This window comes from Nesoenas mayeri (assembly GCF_963082525.1).
Source record: "Nesoenas mayeri genome assembly, chromosome: 2".
Taxonomy (NCBI): Eukaryota; Metazoa; Chordata; class Aves; order Columbiformes; family Columbidae; genus Nesoenas; species Nesoenas mayeri.
This window is the reverse complement of record NC_137543.1, coordinates 128,773,472-128,790,971: the sequence shown is the minus strand read 5'-3', so window position 1 is coordinate 128,790,971 and position 17,500 is coordinate 128,773,472. Positions and strand designations below refer to the sequence as shown.

General features: G+C 36.9%; 1 protein-coding gene across 4 annotated transcripts in view; it reads right to left on the bottom strand.

The window, feature by feature from the left end:
• Window positions 1-546: 546 nt before the first annotated feature.
• The window catches only part of SKAP2 (src kinase associated phosphoprotein 2), a 117,763-nt gene continuing 100,809 nt past the window's right edge, over window positions 547-17,500 (bottom strand). For 3 of the 4 annotated variants that reach the window (XM_080338870.1, XM_080338872.1, XM_080338873.1), the window contains 2 exons: window positions 13,011-13,123; window positions 3,100-3,442 (listed from right to left, as the gene is read on the bottom strand). In XM_080338870.1, coding sequence (XP_080194996.1) covers window positions 3,350-3,442; window positions 13,011-13,123 — 206 coding nt within the window. In that variant the 3' untranslated portion in view covers window positions 3,100-3,349. Of the gene's footprint in view, window positions 2,948-3,099; window positions 3,443-13,010; window positions 13,124-17,500 lie in introns of those variants that run through there. The other variant, XM_080338871.1, reaches the window with a different exon arrangement.

The window sequence follows — 17,500 nt, the reverse complement described above, 5'->3', positions numbered from 1 at the left end:
AGGAGCAAAAGGTAAGTTGATGCACATCACTTCCCTAAATCTTATCCATAGATCTCTCTGATGAAAGAACCAGTGCATATACTACTATCAGTACAGGTAATTAGTGGCAGTACGCACAAAGAGGTATATCCTAACTAGATGCTGGGAAAATACATGAACCAGTTGTCTGTATAGAGAAGTACATGAAAAAATACTAGAGTGTGACATTATTATATCCGGGTGCCTCTGCTATAAAAACCATTTGTATTACCCTTACTTCTCTGAATAAATTCAAATGACAGCCCCATTTCATTTCTTCATTCAGTCTGGAGGCCAGATGGCATTAGAATCATTTACTTCACCTTGTTGTGCTTAATTACTACAATCAACACACTATTTTCCAAATTAATCATAACAAAGTAATTTCATTAGTAACACAGCAGGCTGTTGAATTATTAGCATCATAACAGTTTGCAAACAATTAAACTTTATTTGAACCTTAAAAATTTGCAGAGTAGAACATTATTGTAAGATCTAATGGCAGTATAGTACAAATCCTGAACAGAGCAAATAATCAAGTAGAACGCTATACAAAATGCGACTTATAATCACCTTTCAAAAACTGAGCTGTTTCACTGTTCACAGAATGCAAGTGCAACCTAAGTAAACAACAAAAATAAAGCAATTAGCATTTTCTACCATTGAGTTTTGTTCAAGTAGTATGGAAGGAGATTTTTATATCCAAAAAAGGTTATGGTATTTGCACAGATTTAAAGTAAACAATTCATCTGTGGTCCATTGCTGGTTTATTCCAAGACACTTCAAGTGAGTTTCAGGACATCCTTCACGCTATTGAATTATTAAGGCAGTTTGTTTATTCCCCATACACACACGCACACACCGCCCCCCATGTACTAAGAGGGGTGAAAAGCCCTAAAAGAGAACTGCAGACAAAAGACTCGCGATTTCTCCGGCTGCCACCACCCAGCAGAGGCAGCGCTCGGCGAACCCGCGGCTCATGGCTTGGGGAAGGACTCCCTCTCCTGGAAACGCGGCGGCCGCGCACGGAAGGGGGAAGGGGACGGGCTCGGCTTCCTGCCCTGCCATGAAAATTTGCTGCCACCTACCGCCGCGGGCGCGCAGTGCAGCGCAAGGCCGCGCAGAGCCGCGCAGGGCCGCGCAAGGCCGCGCAAAGCCGCGCAGTGCAGCCTCTTCCCTTCCCCCGGGCCCCGGCTGCCCACGGAGCCGCTCCCGGCCCGGCCCCGCGTTGGTCCTGTCCTAAATCAAAGTTTTGCAAATACACACTTCGTCTCAACGAAACAGGGGATTTCCTCCCCCCACAAAAAAGTAGGTGTTCGTGGAATTCGGAATTACTTAATTAATAAAAAGACGTTTCAGTGGGCAGATTTATTATGCTGCCAGGTTAACAAGTGAGAAGGAGCTTTTCTGGCCCTGATATTAACGCTTCACATTCTGTACACAATTCACAAGTACACTTGATAAATTAAAGTAGTAAAAGATCTGAAGACTATAATCTATCATTTTAATGCTTCACTGATAACTTACAGAATCAATTTCAATGACCATCTCCTTTTTAAAAAAATTGCAATAAAACTCCACACCCTGTTTGACTCCAATTAGAATCCAGCGTAACATCAAGTATCGTACATTAGCTAAAATAAAGCACCACATTTTAGCTTACTGAGAGGATGAGTTCAGAGTTACCTTTTAACCCACAGTGTTTCCAGGGCCCACCTGAAGCGTAAACAGCACAAGCAACTACAAGGGGACCTGCACAGGCTCAGCAGTTCGCAGACTGGCCTGACCTGCCTCTTTGGCAGATTAAGGGTCTCACAAATCAAGTGTGTGGGAGGACTCGAAAAAGTTGATCTTGCATGCGAACAGTAAAGCGCATCTCCAAAACAAGAGGATTTGAAGTATTAACTCTGAGCTGCCCAACTCCTTTGTCCATGCAACTGAGAGGATTTTAGCATACTTTCATGTTTTGACTGATGCTTTTAGCCACAAAGTTCTGGATTTGACACAAAGACTTCAGGTAGCTGTTACTAATCCACACAGAGCTGAAGATGTCTGTTGCACAACTTAAATCAGAAATTCCATATATGAAAAAAGTATCCAGATTTGACTCTGTAGAAGTTTCCCTTAAGGTACAGGTAAAATATTTCACACTACCACAGACAAAAATCATTCTTACCTGCCATTTAGTTCATGTTAACTTAGCAAAAACTGTGGGGTTTAATATATTATCTTTTTACAAACTTTCATATAATTCCTATCTCCAAGTCAGAATGGTCTCAGGTCCATATAAGCACATAGGCTGATTTATTACATCAGCAGAAGAACTAAGCCTTCATTTTGTGGCAACAAAATACTAGTTAACAATATAATACTAAATATATGAGAAAAATAAACCATTGGCTAAAACATAATACAAAAACACGTGGAAGCCGGCCTGAAGACTTGCAATATTACACGTAAATTTCCCTTGATTTTCCTAGGAAACTGCACAAAATGTATGGTAAGCATTAAAGGGTTAATGTATGCATGAACTGACTATTAGTCTTTTACTTTTGAAGTTCAGTTTAATTTTTTCTAAATCTGAGGAACAGGAACACACAGCCAAGTTCCCAGAAAGAACACGAACCTGTAGCTATACAGAGTGCTGCTTAAGAAGAGAGCAACAGGCACTGTTTGGCTGCTCGTGCCCCATATGTTAATTACCATCTATTTCATTTCCTAGCACTACAATTCTATACAAAGTGGCTACGAAGAACATTTCCGCAGAATTATGATCAATTACAGTTTTTAATGTTTAATATACACAAGGCAACGATATGAGTACGTTCACTGAAACCACAAAATGTGTACGGCAGAATCTTCTGCTTTCAGAGGCCGGGTCTGTAAACTGCAGCTGCACACCACTCTTGATTTCAAGTGCAGATTTCTCCTGATTAGGGAGAGAGAAGTTGAAAGTTTATCACTAACCAAAAAACCTCAAACATGCATATCAAACACAGTCAAAATTTATATCCCCTTCTGCAGTTTTCTGCATGGATACATACATAACACAACTAACTAGAAAGCAAAACAAGTTTATTAAAAAAAAAAAGAAAAAAAGGAAAATTAACAGTTACAAAATATATAATTTTTTTTGTACACTGTGGTTTAATATTGCATATAGAATCCCAGAAAAAGTGCTTTAACTGAACCTTCGATATATTTTGCCATAATCTTTATGTTAACAGGACTTCTACGAAGGTTCCAGGAAAGAAGCACTTATGAAGCAGAGAACAAGGGAACATATAAGCCATTACAGAAGATTGGATTAAAATGTACTTACCCAGGCCTCTCAAATATCATACATCTCCATTATGTAGGCTTTAGGCACCAAGCCAATGGTTCCCTTCATTTCTCCTACCCACCAGCCAAATCTATTGTACTCCTAATTGAAAACAATATGCAATATTAACCTTTAGTCTGATATAAATGCAATAGAGTTTTGTATGCAACTCCTTATGGATGCTTTCTCTTATATACAGTTATAATAATTTCAACTGAAAATTAAAACATTATATCTTTTTGTTAGAGGCATTCGCATGCGGAGTTAGGCAAAGAGGCAAAGACAGAAGTTACATTTTTAAAAGGCCAGGCATACTCAGGAAAATTTCTTAATTATGGCCATGCTTCTCTAACACCTACTAAAATAGCTGACCTCTCCATCCTCTATTTATCACAAATATAAAAACCTTATCTTCGTAACATAAATCTAATAGCACAACATTGACATATAAGAATCAACTGAGATTCTTTCAGTATCACAAGGCTAAACTCTAAGAAACTTACGATCAACTTATTTTAAATACTACTAAACTCAGATGTGAAGGGAACACTACATTTCTAATGCATAATCTCTTTCTACGGACAAAGTCTACTATTGCTTTAGGCTTGCAGAAAATTCTATGGCAGATCTCATATGTCTGACAGATGACTAATGTACTTTTGTTTGAAATTTGTTTAGGCTTAGTGAGATAAATATGAAACAAAATGAACTATAATAGTTTAAAGAAATAATATCTTCCAAAAGCAATACCAAGTAAGAGTATTGTGGGATCCAAATTTAATTTTTTTCCTATGAGGTAAATATTTTAAGATCAATCCCAACAGCAGTTCAATAAATTGTAACAGCTGAAATTGCACACACATATATTGAGTAACAAATGAAGCATTATTAAAACAGAGACCCCATTCAAAATTGAATGATTAGTAAAATAGAAATTACTTTGGAACAAACACAGAAAACACAAAATACACAGATATCTCTGATAAGCAACATCTGCTTCCTGCTACACAGCTCTTCTGATGAGGAAAGCAAAAGGCTGTAGGATTTTGAATTAATGGTCCTACTGAGATGACACTATAAGCTATTCTTTTGACTGCAGACAAAGTTTTTCGGTTATAAATAGTCAAGTGGAGCTTAAGGGTTAATGCAGTTTCATTAGAGCCCAAGCTATAATGATTTGCTGCTGGCATATTTGGCCTGGTCGAGAGTTCTCCAGGGCCCTATGAGGTGCTTAGTGTACTGAGCTCTCCCGGTGCTTAACTGCGATGAAGCCCTGTTGATGCCCCACATCCATGTGGGCCCAGGCTTTTTTCTTTTTTCTTTTTTTTTCTTTTTTTAATTTTTTTTTTTCCTTTTTTTTAAACACACTTGCATGCAAGCACAGACACACTTTTTCATTTTCTTATTGCGGAAGGCTGAACACTAGTCTTAAATTAAGCATTTTCTTCCTTCTATTCACAGTGAACTGGTAATTTAAAAGATTCAATCCTACCAGCCATAAAACGCTGCAGTAAGTGTGTTTTAAAGAAAATCCACATAAAAAGCAGCAGGAATACCTTCGTTTATGATGTGAACACACAAAGCAGAAAGCTGCAAAAATAATTCCACCTTCTTCCATGTTTCCCTGCAGAACAGGCTGCTGGGGATGAGTCTGGTCTGGAAGTCTTGAGGTATCTGAAGCTGATCTTCAGTGCACTGTGCTCTCCACAGAAGTTAAGAACTGCTCATAACCTTTTCCCTGAGCGTGCACATTACACGCTAAATCCTTAAGGGCTAAATAATACCCTGACGCTGAGGTTTATAATGTTCCAGATCAGTCTGTTTAAAAATCTATGTTTTATCTCACAATACACTGGTTAAATATACAAACTGGATATCTAAACTGAAGTGGGAAATTGCTGAAAGGAGCAGTACTCACGTATACTACTGGAATCTCAGCAATAAATCTCTCCAAGAGAAAGCAACAAAAGTTTTTAAGCCGTTACATGGAACTCATGAAGTCACTGACAAGAGTGATTAAGCAAGTTTTGCTAGACATCAGCCAAAAAAACAAACAATACATGAAATGAGGGAAGTGGCATTAAATTGCATATGACAAATGGCACAGAAAAAGCCTGTGGACTACATTGTCCATTGAAAACGTTCCACATAGCAACACTACAGGAACTTAGAAATAAATGGTTTTAAAGAAACAATTCAGATACCTCAAATTAAAATTAAAAGCATGTTGCTGTTTTGAAAACTTTCTGGTTTTTACTACTTAGTAATATACCACTTACTGCTCTGGCATGAAACTAAGTGAAAAGATGAAATGGATGTTGATGTAACAGACCAGTAAACTAATTTTAGGATTCACTGCAACCATTATACCATACAGACAATATTGCAACACAGAAGCTTTTACTTTACATTACTATTCTTTGCATGGGTCTCAAGAGCAACATGAATCCCAATTAAACTATCTGCAGTCTATAAAAGTCTGAACAAAAACATAATGCAGATACCTGGCTACCCAGAATATAAAACTTTAATCTCAGGTTTTAGAATAATTATATAGCACTCCATTTTAAACTGATTAAAGTACAGACATCTCTCTTTAAACTCCTAACCACTCCTTTCTGTCCTCAGGACCACAACAGTGCTTACTAGTCAGCCAGATAAGCAGCACCCTCCCTTGTCCCCTCCCAGTCCTTTCTTGAAGTCACGTATAAAATCCAAATTTATGTATTGTTTCTATCAATATTACCAATTTTAAACTCCTTCACAGCAACATAATTTAATTAATACACTGCTGTTGTGAGGTCCGTATGTCTATAATGGCTGCTTAAGATTTGTAGAATAAAAGTCTGAAGCTGACATTTGTGGGAAATAATTATTAATATGCAGAAGGATATGAATACAATTAGAAGTTTTATAGGAATTCTTAAGAGTTGGGAAGCCCTCTGCTTTTGCAAGCATGGGCTTTAGATCTCAGGTACCACTGGGTTTAGCATCTGGTATCCCTCACTGCATGCAGCTCTTAACATCACTGCTAACATAGGCAAGCAACTACAGAAGGACTGATAAAATAATGAAGAGTCCTTTAATCTACAGGAAACCATTGTAGTCAATTTATAAGAAATATTGCATCCCTTTGTAGGATGTGTAATTATTTTCTATTAATCATGTGCTATAAAGCTACATTATGTGGTTATTCTGTTATCACTAGAAAGAGGCCTGCAGTCAGCTCCTGACAATGTTAGGTAATTACTAACACAAAGCTGCTTTCTCCTTATGTAGAAATGCTATCAAGATCCAGAGGTGCTGTGATGCTCGCTGTATGAAAATAACTCTCCAAAGAAATTCAATAACTGCAAAATGAATTGCTCCAAGGCAAAGAGAGGGATAGGAGAGGGGGGCAGGGCCAGATCCAGCTGCCCTGCAATGAGGAGAATGCGCAAGTGTGTGGCCACAGCTCTGCCGTGGGACTGGGAGCACAGTTGCCACATCGGGCAATGCTCCACATGATGGGCAATGCTGAGCAAGGACAGGGGGCAGAAGGGGCCACCACAACCCCTGGAAGACAAGCACGAGGGCAGTGGAATATATTATGGCAAATAATATAAAACAACCACCCTTATAAACAACCAAATACTTTCTAAGCTACTTCTGTGTTCTCACTGTCTGGAAGACTGGGTATTTTTTCCTCCCCAGCAGAAATTTATCAACCAAAGCGAAGCAACTTCCCAGGGCAGCAAAGAACTGGTTATGACTTAACATGTAACATGCTGGCAGAACACTCTCTGTACAGCATGCTGTGGTAGCAGGGGAAAAAAATCCCATCAGGGTTTATAGGCTCCTTATATACTCTCAGCTGCACACACTGTGAGCAGATGCTTCTCCTTGTCCCCATCTCACCAAGGCTCCCTGCACTGATGTGTACATACCTATGACTCCATGAGACACTGTTCATAAAGGTTTTTGCACCTGAAGAAAACACAGTAGGTAGAAATACACTACCCATTTTTTACAGATATGTTTTAAGTCCAAGATTTTTATACTATGTAGAAGAGAATTTTGATATGGAGAAGGAGAAAATATGTATATACTATAGGATTTCCAAAATAGTCTCTACCTTCAGAACAGATCCACTGTGTAAATGAGGATCTCCAGATGCTTTGCACCATATTAACTTCTACTGACTTCGGCAAAAGTTGAGAACATCTGGTCCTGGTACAATTAGTCCCTATTGTTTAATACATATGGTATGGTTTTTGTGTTTGTGGGGTGTATATTTTATTTGTTTGGTTTTTTAAAAAGAGTTGCTGAAAATCATTGTGTTTCAATGCCTTGAAGAAAACAATGGAGTTGTATTTTAAAAAAACATAACCGAAGTGTGTGAATTCAAGATTTTTCTTCAGCCCTCTTCCAGGGGCACTATAAGTAATATTATCTTACAGGCTGAAGAACTGCAAACCTTAAACGTGAAAAGCAAAATGTATCTGTAGCCTTGTTCAGGGTAAAGATAAGTAGCCTCTTGTAGAAAGTTAAAGCTCTGCAGGAAGCTGGGAGAAATTTTTTTCTAAGAATATCCTGGGAGGCAATTTGGGCAAGATAATATTTTAAAACACCTCTAATTCATCCAGGAGATTCAGACTAGCTAAAAAATTTTAGAACTTCCTTTGGTGTAATTGCTGAATGATACACTATCAACCAGGGAACATTTGTGGCACAAAAGAGCATTTTCTCTAAAAAGCAGAAAATGACAAATGTTTTAGATAACTGAATGAGACTTCTTCACAGGTAACAGAGTTGTTTTAAGACAGCAATAAAATGGTCATCTTTAAAAACATAAGCCTCAGATTTACCGTATGTTTGCGCTATTAGGTTTTACTTCCTACACTGACATGAAACAAAATAGACACCAATTAAAGAGTTCCAATATAAACCAGGGTAAGCAGACTGAATTCTGAACCAAAACAACTGGCCCCTGAAAACACCCGGCAATGACAGAAGCTTCATTCTATTTTCCATTAGATGACACAATGCCAAATTCTTTTCTAATCAGGTAGGTGAGTAAACTGAGAGAACTGGAGTCACTTTGCATTAGTTTATTTTAACCAACTTTCCATTTAAAGGCCTTTGCTCTTATGTTTAGCCACATATCTACTTTTTTTTCCTAAGAAATATACCTAAACAAGCCAGAAGAAAGAAATTTATAACTTAGTATTGCATTTTAGTTTTGATCAGAATCATCCCACTGAAGTGAATCTTCCAGTGCTCCCACTTTCCCCACCTTGGCTCACTTTGCAGAGCCGTCCGTCTCAGAGCGCACACGCGCGAGATTTCTATCACATGAAACTGAAATGGAAGAATGAAACTTGAACGTCTTCCAACCACTAATGAGTTCTCACCTTCACAAAACCAGGCTAGACCTTTTCAGACACCAAGCCGCTTTGAAAACCCACAGTGTGGACACCGGGGCCTCAGCACTAAGTGTTTTACTCTGCAAATCTCCTGTTGGTACTCCCTGTTTGTAAGGTAGACACAGGCAGTGCAGGCATGGAAAGAGAAATGACGGTCAAATACAAATCTCAGTATGACCTGTCAGAAAATAAACTGACAAAATCACACTCGGGATTTCAGTATGCCTTTCACATATTTTTGAAAAATACTGAATAAATGCATTTTATGAAGATTATACAGATAATGTTGAAAATGCTCACAATTATTATGAAACAGCTGTACTGTTAAGTTGTACTTTATTTCGTAATCAGTAATCTGAGCAAGGGAGATTTCTTTGTCTTTTCACCAAGCAAAAAATACAGGTTGAGATGTGAGCATTTTAACAGACATTTCTTGTATTGAAAGAACAAAATGAATAAATGGTGATCTAGATACCAACTTAACACTACCTTCATGGAAAATCCTAGAGCAAAGGTTTAAGTGATAGATGAGATTTCCACAAATCATAAATACCAGAGTGAACAGCATTATATTGCATTGGCACGTGTTGAAATAATAACAGGGAAGGATAACTCCAGTTTGAGATATAACTTCTGATTTTCAACTATTATTTGTTGTTTTAATGCAAATATAAGTATAAATGAGATGAGGATTGCATTAGTGTATAAGTTAAGAAGCATCACTAACTCTAGTAAGCAGGTGCCTGCTAAAATCTAAGTAAATTTCCATTACTACTTGCATTTGGCTGATGAAACTGTAGAGTTTCCCAACACAAAACATGCACCCAAAGCAAACAAACAAATACTGCAAGAGCTGCACTTGCATAAATTGTGCACACCCAACTTAACAAAAAAAAAAAAAAAAAATATATATATATATCACTACCTCCATTCACAGTTGTCTTTGATTCTGGAAATTTATTTCTTGAATAAGAGCTATGGAAGATTTATAAAAAGGTTTGTTATGTCATGGTTTGTTTCCTCATTTATCATATGGTCTTGAAAGCAAAGGCAAGCCCATAAATAAGCAGGAGTTAAGAGCAATCATCCTTTTAGAAAATAGGACATCAAAATATTGCATTTCTAATAGTCAATATTAACCAAGAAATGTTATTAATGAGTCCCTCTATGAGTAGAGCTATAAAATGTTTTCTGCTGCATAGCAGGAGAGGGGTATATTAGTTTTCTGAAAGTTTACATGATTCATAGCGTAAGTTACAAAAGCCACTTGAATATCAGAAATATTATAAATTAAAATTATAATAGTATGAGTTTATCTGTATAGATACACTGACCAATTACACTGAAAAGTTTACTATTTTTTTAAAGAAAAGTTAACAAGTACTATTTCAACAGTTCCTGTTAATGCTGCTCAGATTAAGAACTCAACTTCTGAAGGAAACTCTCAAAGGTAGAAAAACCTAGAAAAAGGCTTTGAGGTTTTTTTGGTAAGAGCCGATAGGACTGGTGCCACACAAAAGCTACAACGTACATAAATAATTTAGGTAATAGCTAAAAGATTTTTTGAATGCACCTTTAAGACAGGGAAAACATTATTTTCCACAGTAATTACACTAGCTGGACATAGGTATTTGTGTTCTCAGAGTACAGGGATGCAAATCATGCTCATTACACTAACACTGAATTTTGATGCTCAGTTTAAAGCAAATTATGGGGGATTTGTCTTTGCATAACACTTAGCTATTTTAGGTAGTAAAAGTTGCCAAACTGAAACCTTGTTCATTCTCCTAAAAGGCATTCACCTCGAAACTTACATGTAACACATTGCTCCTTTTTGCCTAATTTCAATTACACCAATGCTCAGATTCGCTAACCTGGTTCATAACCACTTCTGTTGTACTAATGATCTCATTTCTTGGAAACAAAATAGTCACTTTTCCCCTAATGTCTATAAAGGTATGTGAAAAGCAGGTAAAAATATATTGCTTTGGCATGACTATTGCTGGGAGAGACAAATATCTACCTTATCACGTTCATCAGAGGAGGCTATACCATTTATATTTCATTGTAAAACAAAGCACTATTACATGTTCCACAGATATGCTTGGTATTTTGTTAACGCTTCACCCTTCCTACCATAATACCACTATACCTGTACTTACTTCCTCATCAGTAAAATGTGATTTTCGAGAGTAATGTTCACACCTGGCTGACATATGATAGAAAGGCAATAAAGCCATAGCTAGGTTCAAGCTGAAGCTGAATTTATGACACCATTTTGGATCCACACACATCACGTCCTGTCAGTAACTGCATCTCTCATCTTCAACCACTAGATGGTGTGAAAAAATTAAAAAATTGCTGAGGATTCCTGCCCACTGCCACAAAATCCAAGTGTTAGTGTAGTGGATTAGGAAATATTTTTTGAAGAAAAGTCTTGACCCACTTCTGGACAGTTAGGTTCACTTTTCCTTCAGTTATATTTTCCACTTACCAGACAAAGAGTTCATAAATGATCGGACCTTGAAACTGAATCAAGGGGAGGGTTAAGACAGATAATTCTCTGGCAGTTTCCCCTCCAAGGACTCCAAATTCAGAGCTGACAGTAGTGGCCAACACTCATTTTTCTGAAAAAGCTGTAACAACCTCTAAGTGAAACAGGGCTGAATTTTCTGGATTGTATTTTGGAGTAGAAATCATTCCCAAAGAGGAAGGCTCTATATATCTGAAGCAGCAACAAGCTAGTTTCAAGGACTGATTATAGATTAATCACAGCATGACTAGAAGATAGTTGATATGCAGAGGACAGCTTAAACTACTGTTTTTCTATTCTGCTCAATTTTTTAATTTAAATTCCTCACTCTTTTGTGGAAGGAGTAGCAAACGATTTTTTTTCACCTACAAGCTGAAGACTAAGATTTTATTAGTCCCCACACCATAGCAGAAGGGCACAACCCACAAAGAGGCCAAACCTGTACAGTAGTGTCCGTTTGTTCATGGGCTTTTTTGGGGGAGGGGAAGGGGGAACAGGTGGTTATTTAAAATTTTTTACAGTGTATAAAATGTATTTTATACAGTGCTGTGTAACTGCTTAAAGTCTGCCCAATCCAAGTGTGTTATCTGGCCTTTAGTAATGCAATTCAGTTATTAGTTTAAGTGACAATGAAATACCTCAAAAGACCTACATGGTCACATTACCGTTAGTAATATGTCTTCTATATTTTTATATAGGACTATCTTTCTATCCATAAATCTTAAATTTATTTAAACAGAAGCTCTTACATTTATTATCCAGAAACATTGCAGTTAAAGGTATCACGGAAGATTTAAAGCAATTGTGACAAAACTGAAGAGTTTGAAACTAAGACAAACAGATGCCTTTAAGCTTTCCCGCACCTACTTGTGTATTTCAACAACCTACAATAACTTTGGCATTAATTATATTGAATGCAATTACGTCTGAGATATATATTACACATATATTTTAAAAGGTGGTGTGTTTTTTGAAATGAGAAGTTGAAAAGCTCAGCTTTTTTTCTAATATGTGGGGAAAAAAGAAATTTCCTTTGATGAATTATTCAGAAGTGGACTTCAATGGATCATGAGCTATATGTTTCAGGAGAGGTTTTGGTTTTGTTGAGAGGGTTAAAGAAAAACAGGAAAATTAAACAAAATTAAAGTAGAATAAAATTTCCTGCTTATGCTGTCTATCATCACCTTAGATGAGAGTAATTATATTTCTCATTTGCTTTGCAAACAGCAAAGTAGTAAATTAAAAATCGTCCAGTTCTGTCAGAGCAAACAAATTTGGAATCTGAACTGTCAGAACAATTACAATACACATACAAAGATGAAAGCATCATTCAAAAACCCAAACCATCTTCTGTAGCAAGATGGCCCAAAAGTCAGAATCAGCCATCAGGAATATGAAACAGGAAACTAAAAACATAACATACAAGATAATTTAAAATTCTACAAGGTTAACTTTTGCCAGCAGAAAGCACATTGTATCCCGTTAAATCAGTTAACAAACGATAGTCAGGATTTAACAAGTAAATAAACATGCTTTTAAGTTAATTCCTGTTACACGACTATGTTTTAAATGTGATTATAGTTCATTTGACAAAATAATTAATTGCAGTGAATATCTGATTGCAAACAAAGGATCTGAAAGGGAGTGTCGGTTTCACCCCATAGAACTGTGGGAATGTGCCCTTCTGCCACCTCTCTCCTTACAGCTACATAGCCCCACTAGCATCCCATACCTTGCTGAGAATGTAGATAACGTCACCACGTTTAAACGTCAGCTCATCAGGTACATCTCCTGTGCAGTCCCACAAACCTTGATAGAAATTCGCATAATCGGTGTTTTTGCTATCTGTGAAGAAAACAGCATCTAATCACAAAAGGATAAAGACTGAGGGACTACAGCTATTCTTCAAATCTCCAGATAGTACAAAGCAATTTATTAGCACACACTTCTTACTCCTGTTTTTAGAAACAGCTCCTTCACACCACAAAAGCAAGTGGAAAACAAGTTTAATGTGCAAGCCCTTCACTGGCAAGTCATATCACTTCAAGACATGTAGCTACAGGTTTTCAAAGCATTTTTCAGCTGCAACTTAAAGCAGCTAGTTTTCCTCTACTAAGATATTTCCAGCAAGCCATATTTGTATCTCAACTTGGAACAGATAAAATTGCTAGGATAGAATTAATAATAGTCTGTGAAAGGAAGCCAAAGTAAGTATTTTGTGTTATGCTCCCCTCCCTCCCTCTCCTGTTCCAACAAAACTAAGTAACTTCTCTGAGAACCTTTGAGATAATCCTTGATTGTTCCTTCTGAAATATTGGAGAACTTGGAAACTGTTGCTGAAGCTGCATTTTAAAAATATTGGTGTCAGCTTCAGTTTAGGACGTTAAGCTCTGGCTAAACATGCAACTACACTACAGCCATAAACTCATCCTTCTAACAGCATAAGCACAATGGATGTGCTGTGTTCAAGCTGCCATACAGACCATTAACTGATTGATTATTTAGCACTCTTTGCTCTGTAATACGGCAATAACACAGTAATAAATGCTTTGTCATATACTTACAATACAGAGTACATCTATTGAAACACAGCGGTTAAATACACTGGGTGCTTCTGTTACACTGCAAACTATTTCCTGTTTTTAATTCCAGGAGAATGGAGTGCGATGAGTTAATGCAAAAAGAATGTAAGCAATACCACTCAGATGACCAGTTACATTATGTATACACTAACCAGACAGAATGTATATGTACTAATAATTTACATCACTGGAAAGCTATCTTCTAATTCTGACAACATAAATATCACTGAACTGGCTGGATCAAGGCTGTCATCTTAGTTTTGTTATATGATCCTTGAACAGCAGGCTTGCTGGTTATTCCAACATATACCAGTTACATTTGCATGTCGTTAGCACTCTACACCATTATTTATAGTTTACAATTTAATCATGATTGGTTCACTTTATTACTGAAAAAATCCTGCTAAAATATCAAGTATCAAGCAATAGAAAGTGTTATGCTATAAATAAATATAGCAGTATTCAACTTGTATTTTTCCCTATTTTGACAAATACTTAGATTTTAATTTTATTATACTCTGTATGAGCAAGAGAATAAATATTTTCTATTTATCCATTTCCATTTGTGTTCTGTGCTATCTTGTTTTGATGGCAATACTGTCATAAGGTAAAATATTCACAACCTTGAATTTAAAGCTGTTAGGCACATTAACCACCGTTTAATTTTCCATAAACTGGTGATTAGTAGCTACCACTTGCTATATAGCACTAGAGGGCGTTCTGACTACCAGTGCACAAATCCTGTCACCACACCAAAAGCAGCAATATATACATATATATTATACAAACTCATGACCATACAGAAATAAGAGATGTGGTTATTGTAAAATGCATAGACAGAATAATTTCAAGAGGAAGGTGGAATCAGTTAGAAATGTTGCACCTCCAAATTTTGGCTCTTCCCATTTGTCAGGCTCATTATTCACCAATTTAGCATTAGATAATTACAAATAGTAACACTGGTTAGTGGCAAATTAATTTGTGATAAATATTAAGAATCTCTCCTCAGTCTTTTGATACGGCAGTGATCACAGTTCCCAGGCTCTATCTTGTAAAAGATACTGTAAGTCCACGTGAAAAAACCCCTGAGAGCTATTTCTGTATATCCCACCTACCAAACCTTTCAGCAGTTGTCTTACCAATTTGGTTTTAAATACAAATCAGGACTTTTACTTCTTCAGAACTGCACTGAAATGCATCATGACTTTTCACGTTGACCTTTATTGCTTTGAGGTCTGTTCTTACCTTTATGTGTCTGAAGTAACTCCTGTTAACACTAATGGGAGTTACATGGGGAACATCAGCAACAGAAGAGATCCCGCAGCAGGCAAGACACAATCTGTCCCTAGATGTTCATCATGAGCATTTAATTAAGCTTTAAATTGCGAAAGCCACTCAACTAATAACGTAGCAACACTCAAAAAGATGCATTTTAAAATAAGCTTATTCCTGCAGTGAAGATGTTGCCCAAAGACCAACCATGGCTCTGTGCCCTCACGCGTTAATTCAGCATAAGGTAGAGTTGTTCAAATCAGAAAGCCACATTTCTCAGAAGACCATATACTGCTATACCAGGAGCATAGAAATGAAAGATAAGGAGAGAAAGTGTCAGTGTAAGTTTGTGAACAATTATGCAGTGTTAATTTTAAATTTGAAATCCCCTCCCATAGCCACCAGGACAAGTTTCTCCAAATTCTGTAAGTGCAACAACACACGCAAAAAAGCCAATTGTCTATTTAACTTCAGAATCTATACATCTAAAGGGCAAAATGATTCATAGTGCTTCACAAACACAGAGGTAGAACAAAAAAAAAACTGCAAAAACCTTTGTAAAACACAGCCTCTTTTTCAGTTAGAGAAGATGCTGTCAAATTTCATTTGATTGCCTCCAAAGAACTGCATAAAACAAAACCAGGAGACCCAAGTAAAGGACTTTGGTACTTATATGGAAATGAAATTACGTGGAGCTTCTGATACTACTGTGTAGTATCTGAGAACAGTTGGTGGATTTAGCATCAAGGATTTATGTGCCCATTACAGTTCAAATTCAAAAGGTATCGATATGCTGATGTTACTCTGCCACAATTACAGTCTATTCTTATACACTGTGAAATGTCTTATGACTTAAAAATATTATGATAATTGCTAAACTAAAGTCTGTCACAATTTGAAGACATGGTCAAGCCACAAATATGAATAAGACATGATTGAAAAAAACTGAAGTGTGTAGTAGAGGGTAGAAGCATTTTGGTTTTACCTATCCACTGCTTTTAATATTACCAATCACAAGAAATGGCTGAGCAGGATTTTGGACAGGTTGTTTCTCCAGGACATACTTCTTTCCTTCCAGGACAGCTATCTGGATGAACAACTATCCAACAATTTCCAAAATTCTTCCACAAATAATTCTTCATGGTTTTCTTCTGCCATCTCTGTTTTTCCAGTAACAGTAATAGGAACAACAGATATTTTTTGTACAGTATACTGAAGAAAATGCTTCAGAGTTTATTTGACAGATGAAAGAGCAACAGCTGCCAGCTTTCCTGATGGTAGGCTCAGAGTGCTTATTTCACTGAAAAATACTGGCACCTTACAATATATGCTTGAAGAAAGGTGAAAAAATCTGAGAGGTCAAAAATCTGACAGGTAAAAATTGTTCCATTCCTGCCCCCTCCCTTGTACCAGTTCTGGCACTTGCCATTTCTGAGCACAAACCTGAGAGAAAACTAAAATGACCAAAACAAAACCAGTAATTACAGCCCAAGTATGGAAATGCACTACTAGAATCTGACAGGTAAAAAAAAATCTGACAAGCGTATCACTCAAGCACACACTGTTTAAAATTTAAGAATGCCCATGGACTACTCAAGGGGGGAGGGGGGTAGAAATTCTAAGAATATACTAACAACCTTAATTAAAAAAAAAAAAAAATCCAGAAAAACAGATTAAGAGTACCAATTTCAAAGGAATTTAAGTGTGCTGTCCAATTGCAGGCTAAGCCAACCTAACTATAGGCTGTTCCATTCCTGCCCCCTCCTTTGTACCAGTTCTGGTACCTGCCATTTCTGAACACAAACCTGGCAGAAAACTAAAATGACCAAAACAAAACCAGTAATTACAGCCCAAGTATGGAAATGCACTACTTAAAACATTAAAATAATATGTGACTCTGCCTGATTTCCACTGATCTTCCATTTTAAAACTGATAGCATCTAAGTTAGCAAACCCTGCTACAGTAGTGACATAGAACTAGTAGCTGTGTTATCTGCTCAAGCATTACTGGTGGAGCACTGTGGTCCACAACCCAGTATTTTAAACAGCTTGTCATTCTGATTCATATTCCTTGACTCTTGATCAGATTTTTGAAAAGTTTATAGCATCAGACTTGAAGATTACTACTCTGGGCTACTTAACAATATTTGAAAGAGGTGAACTTCTGGAAAATTACTTTATCCCCTTTTGGTGATCATGTGCTCAATATTTACCATACTGAAGGCTTAAAGATGGAGAGACAGGTGAAGTGCAAAATTAACGCTACTGTACAAGTGATACTCTCAATACTCACATGAGATGTACCCTGTTAAAGAACACAGTTATTTCTTTGTTCTGATATGTCCTGAACTCTAAAGAATGCTTGTTA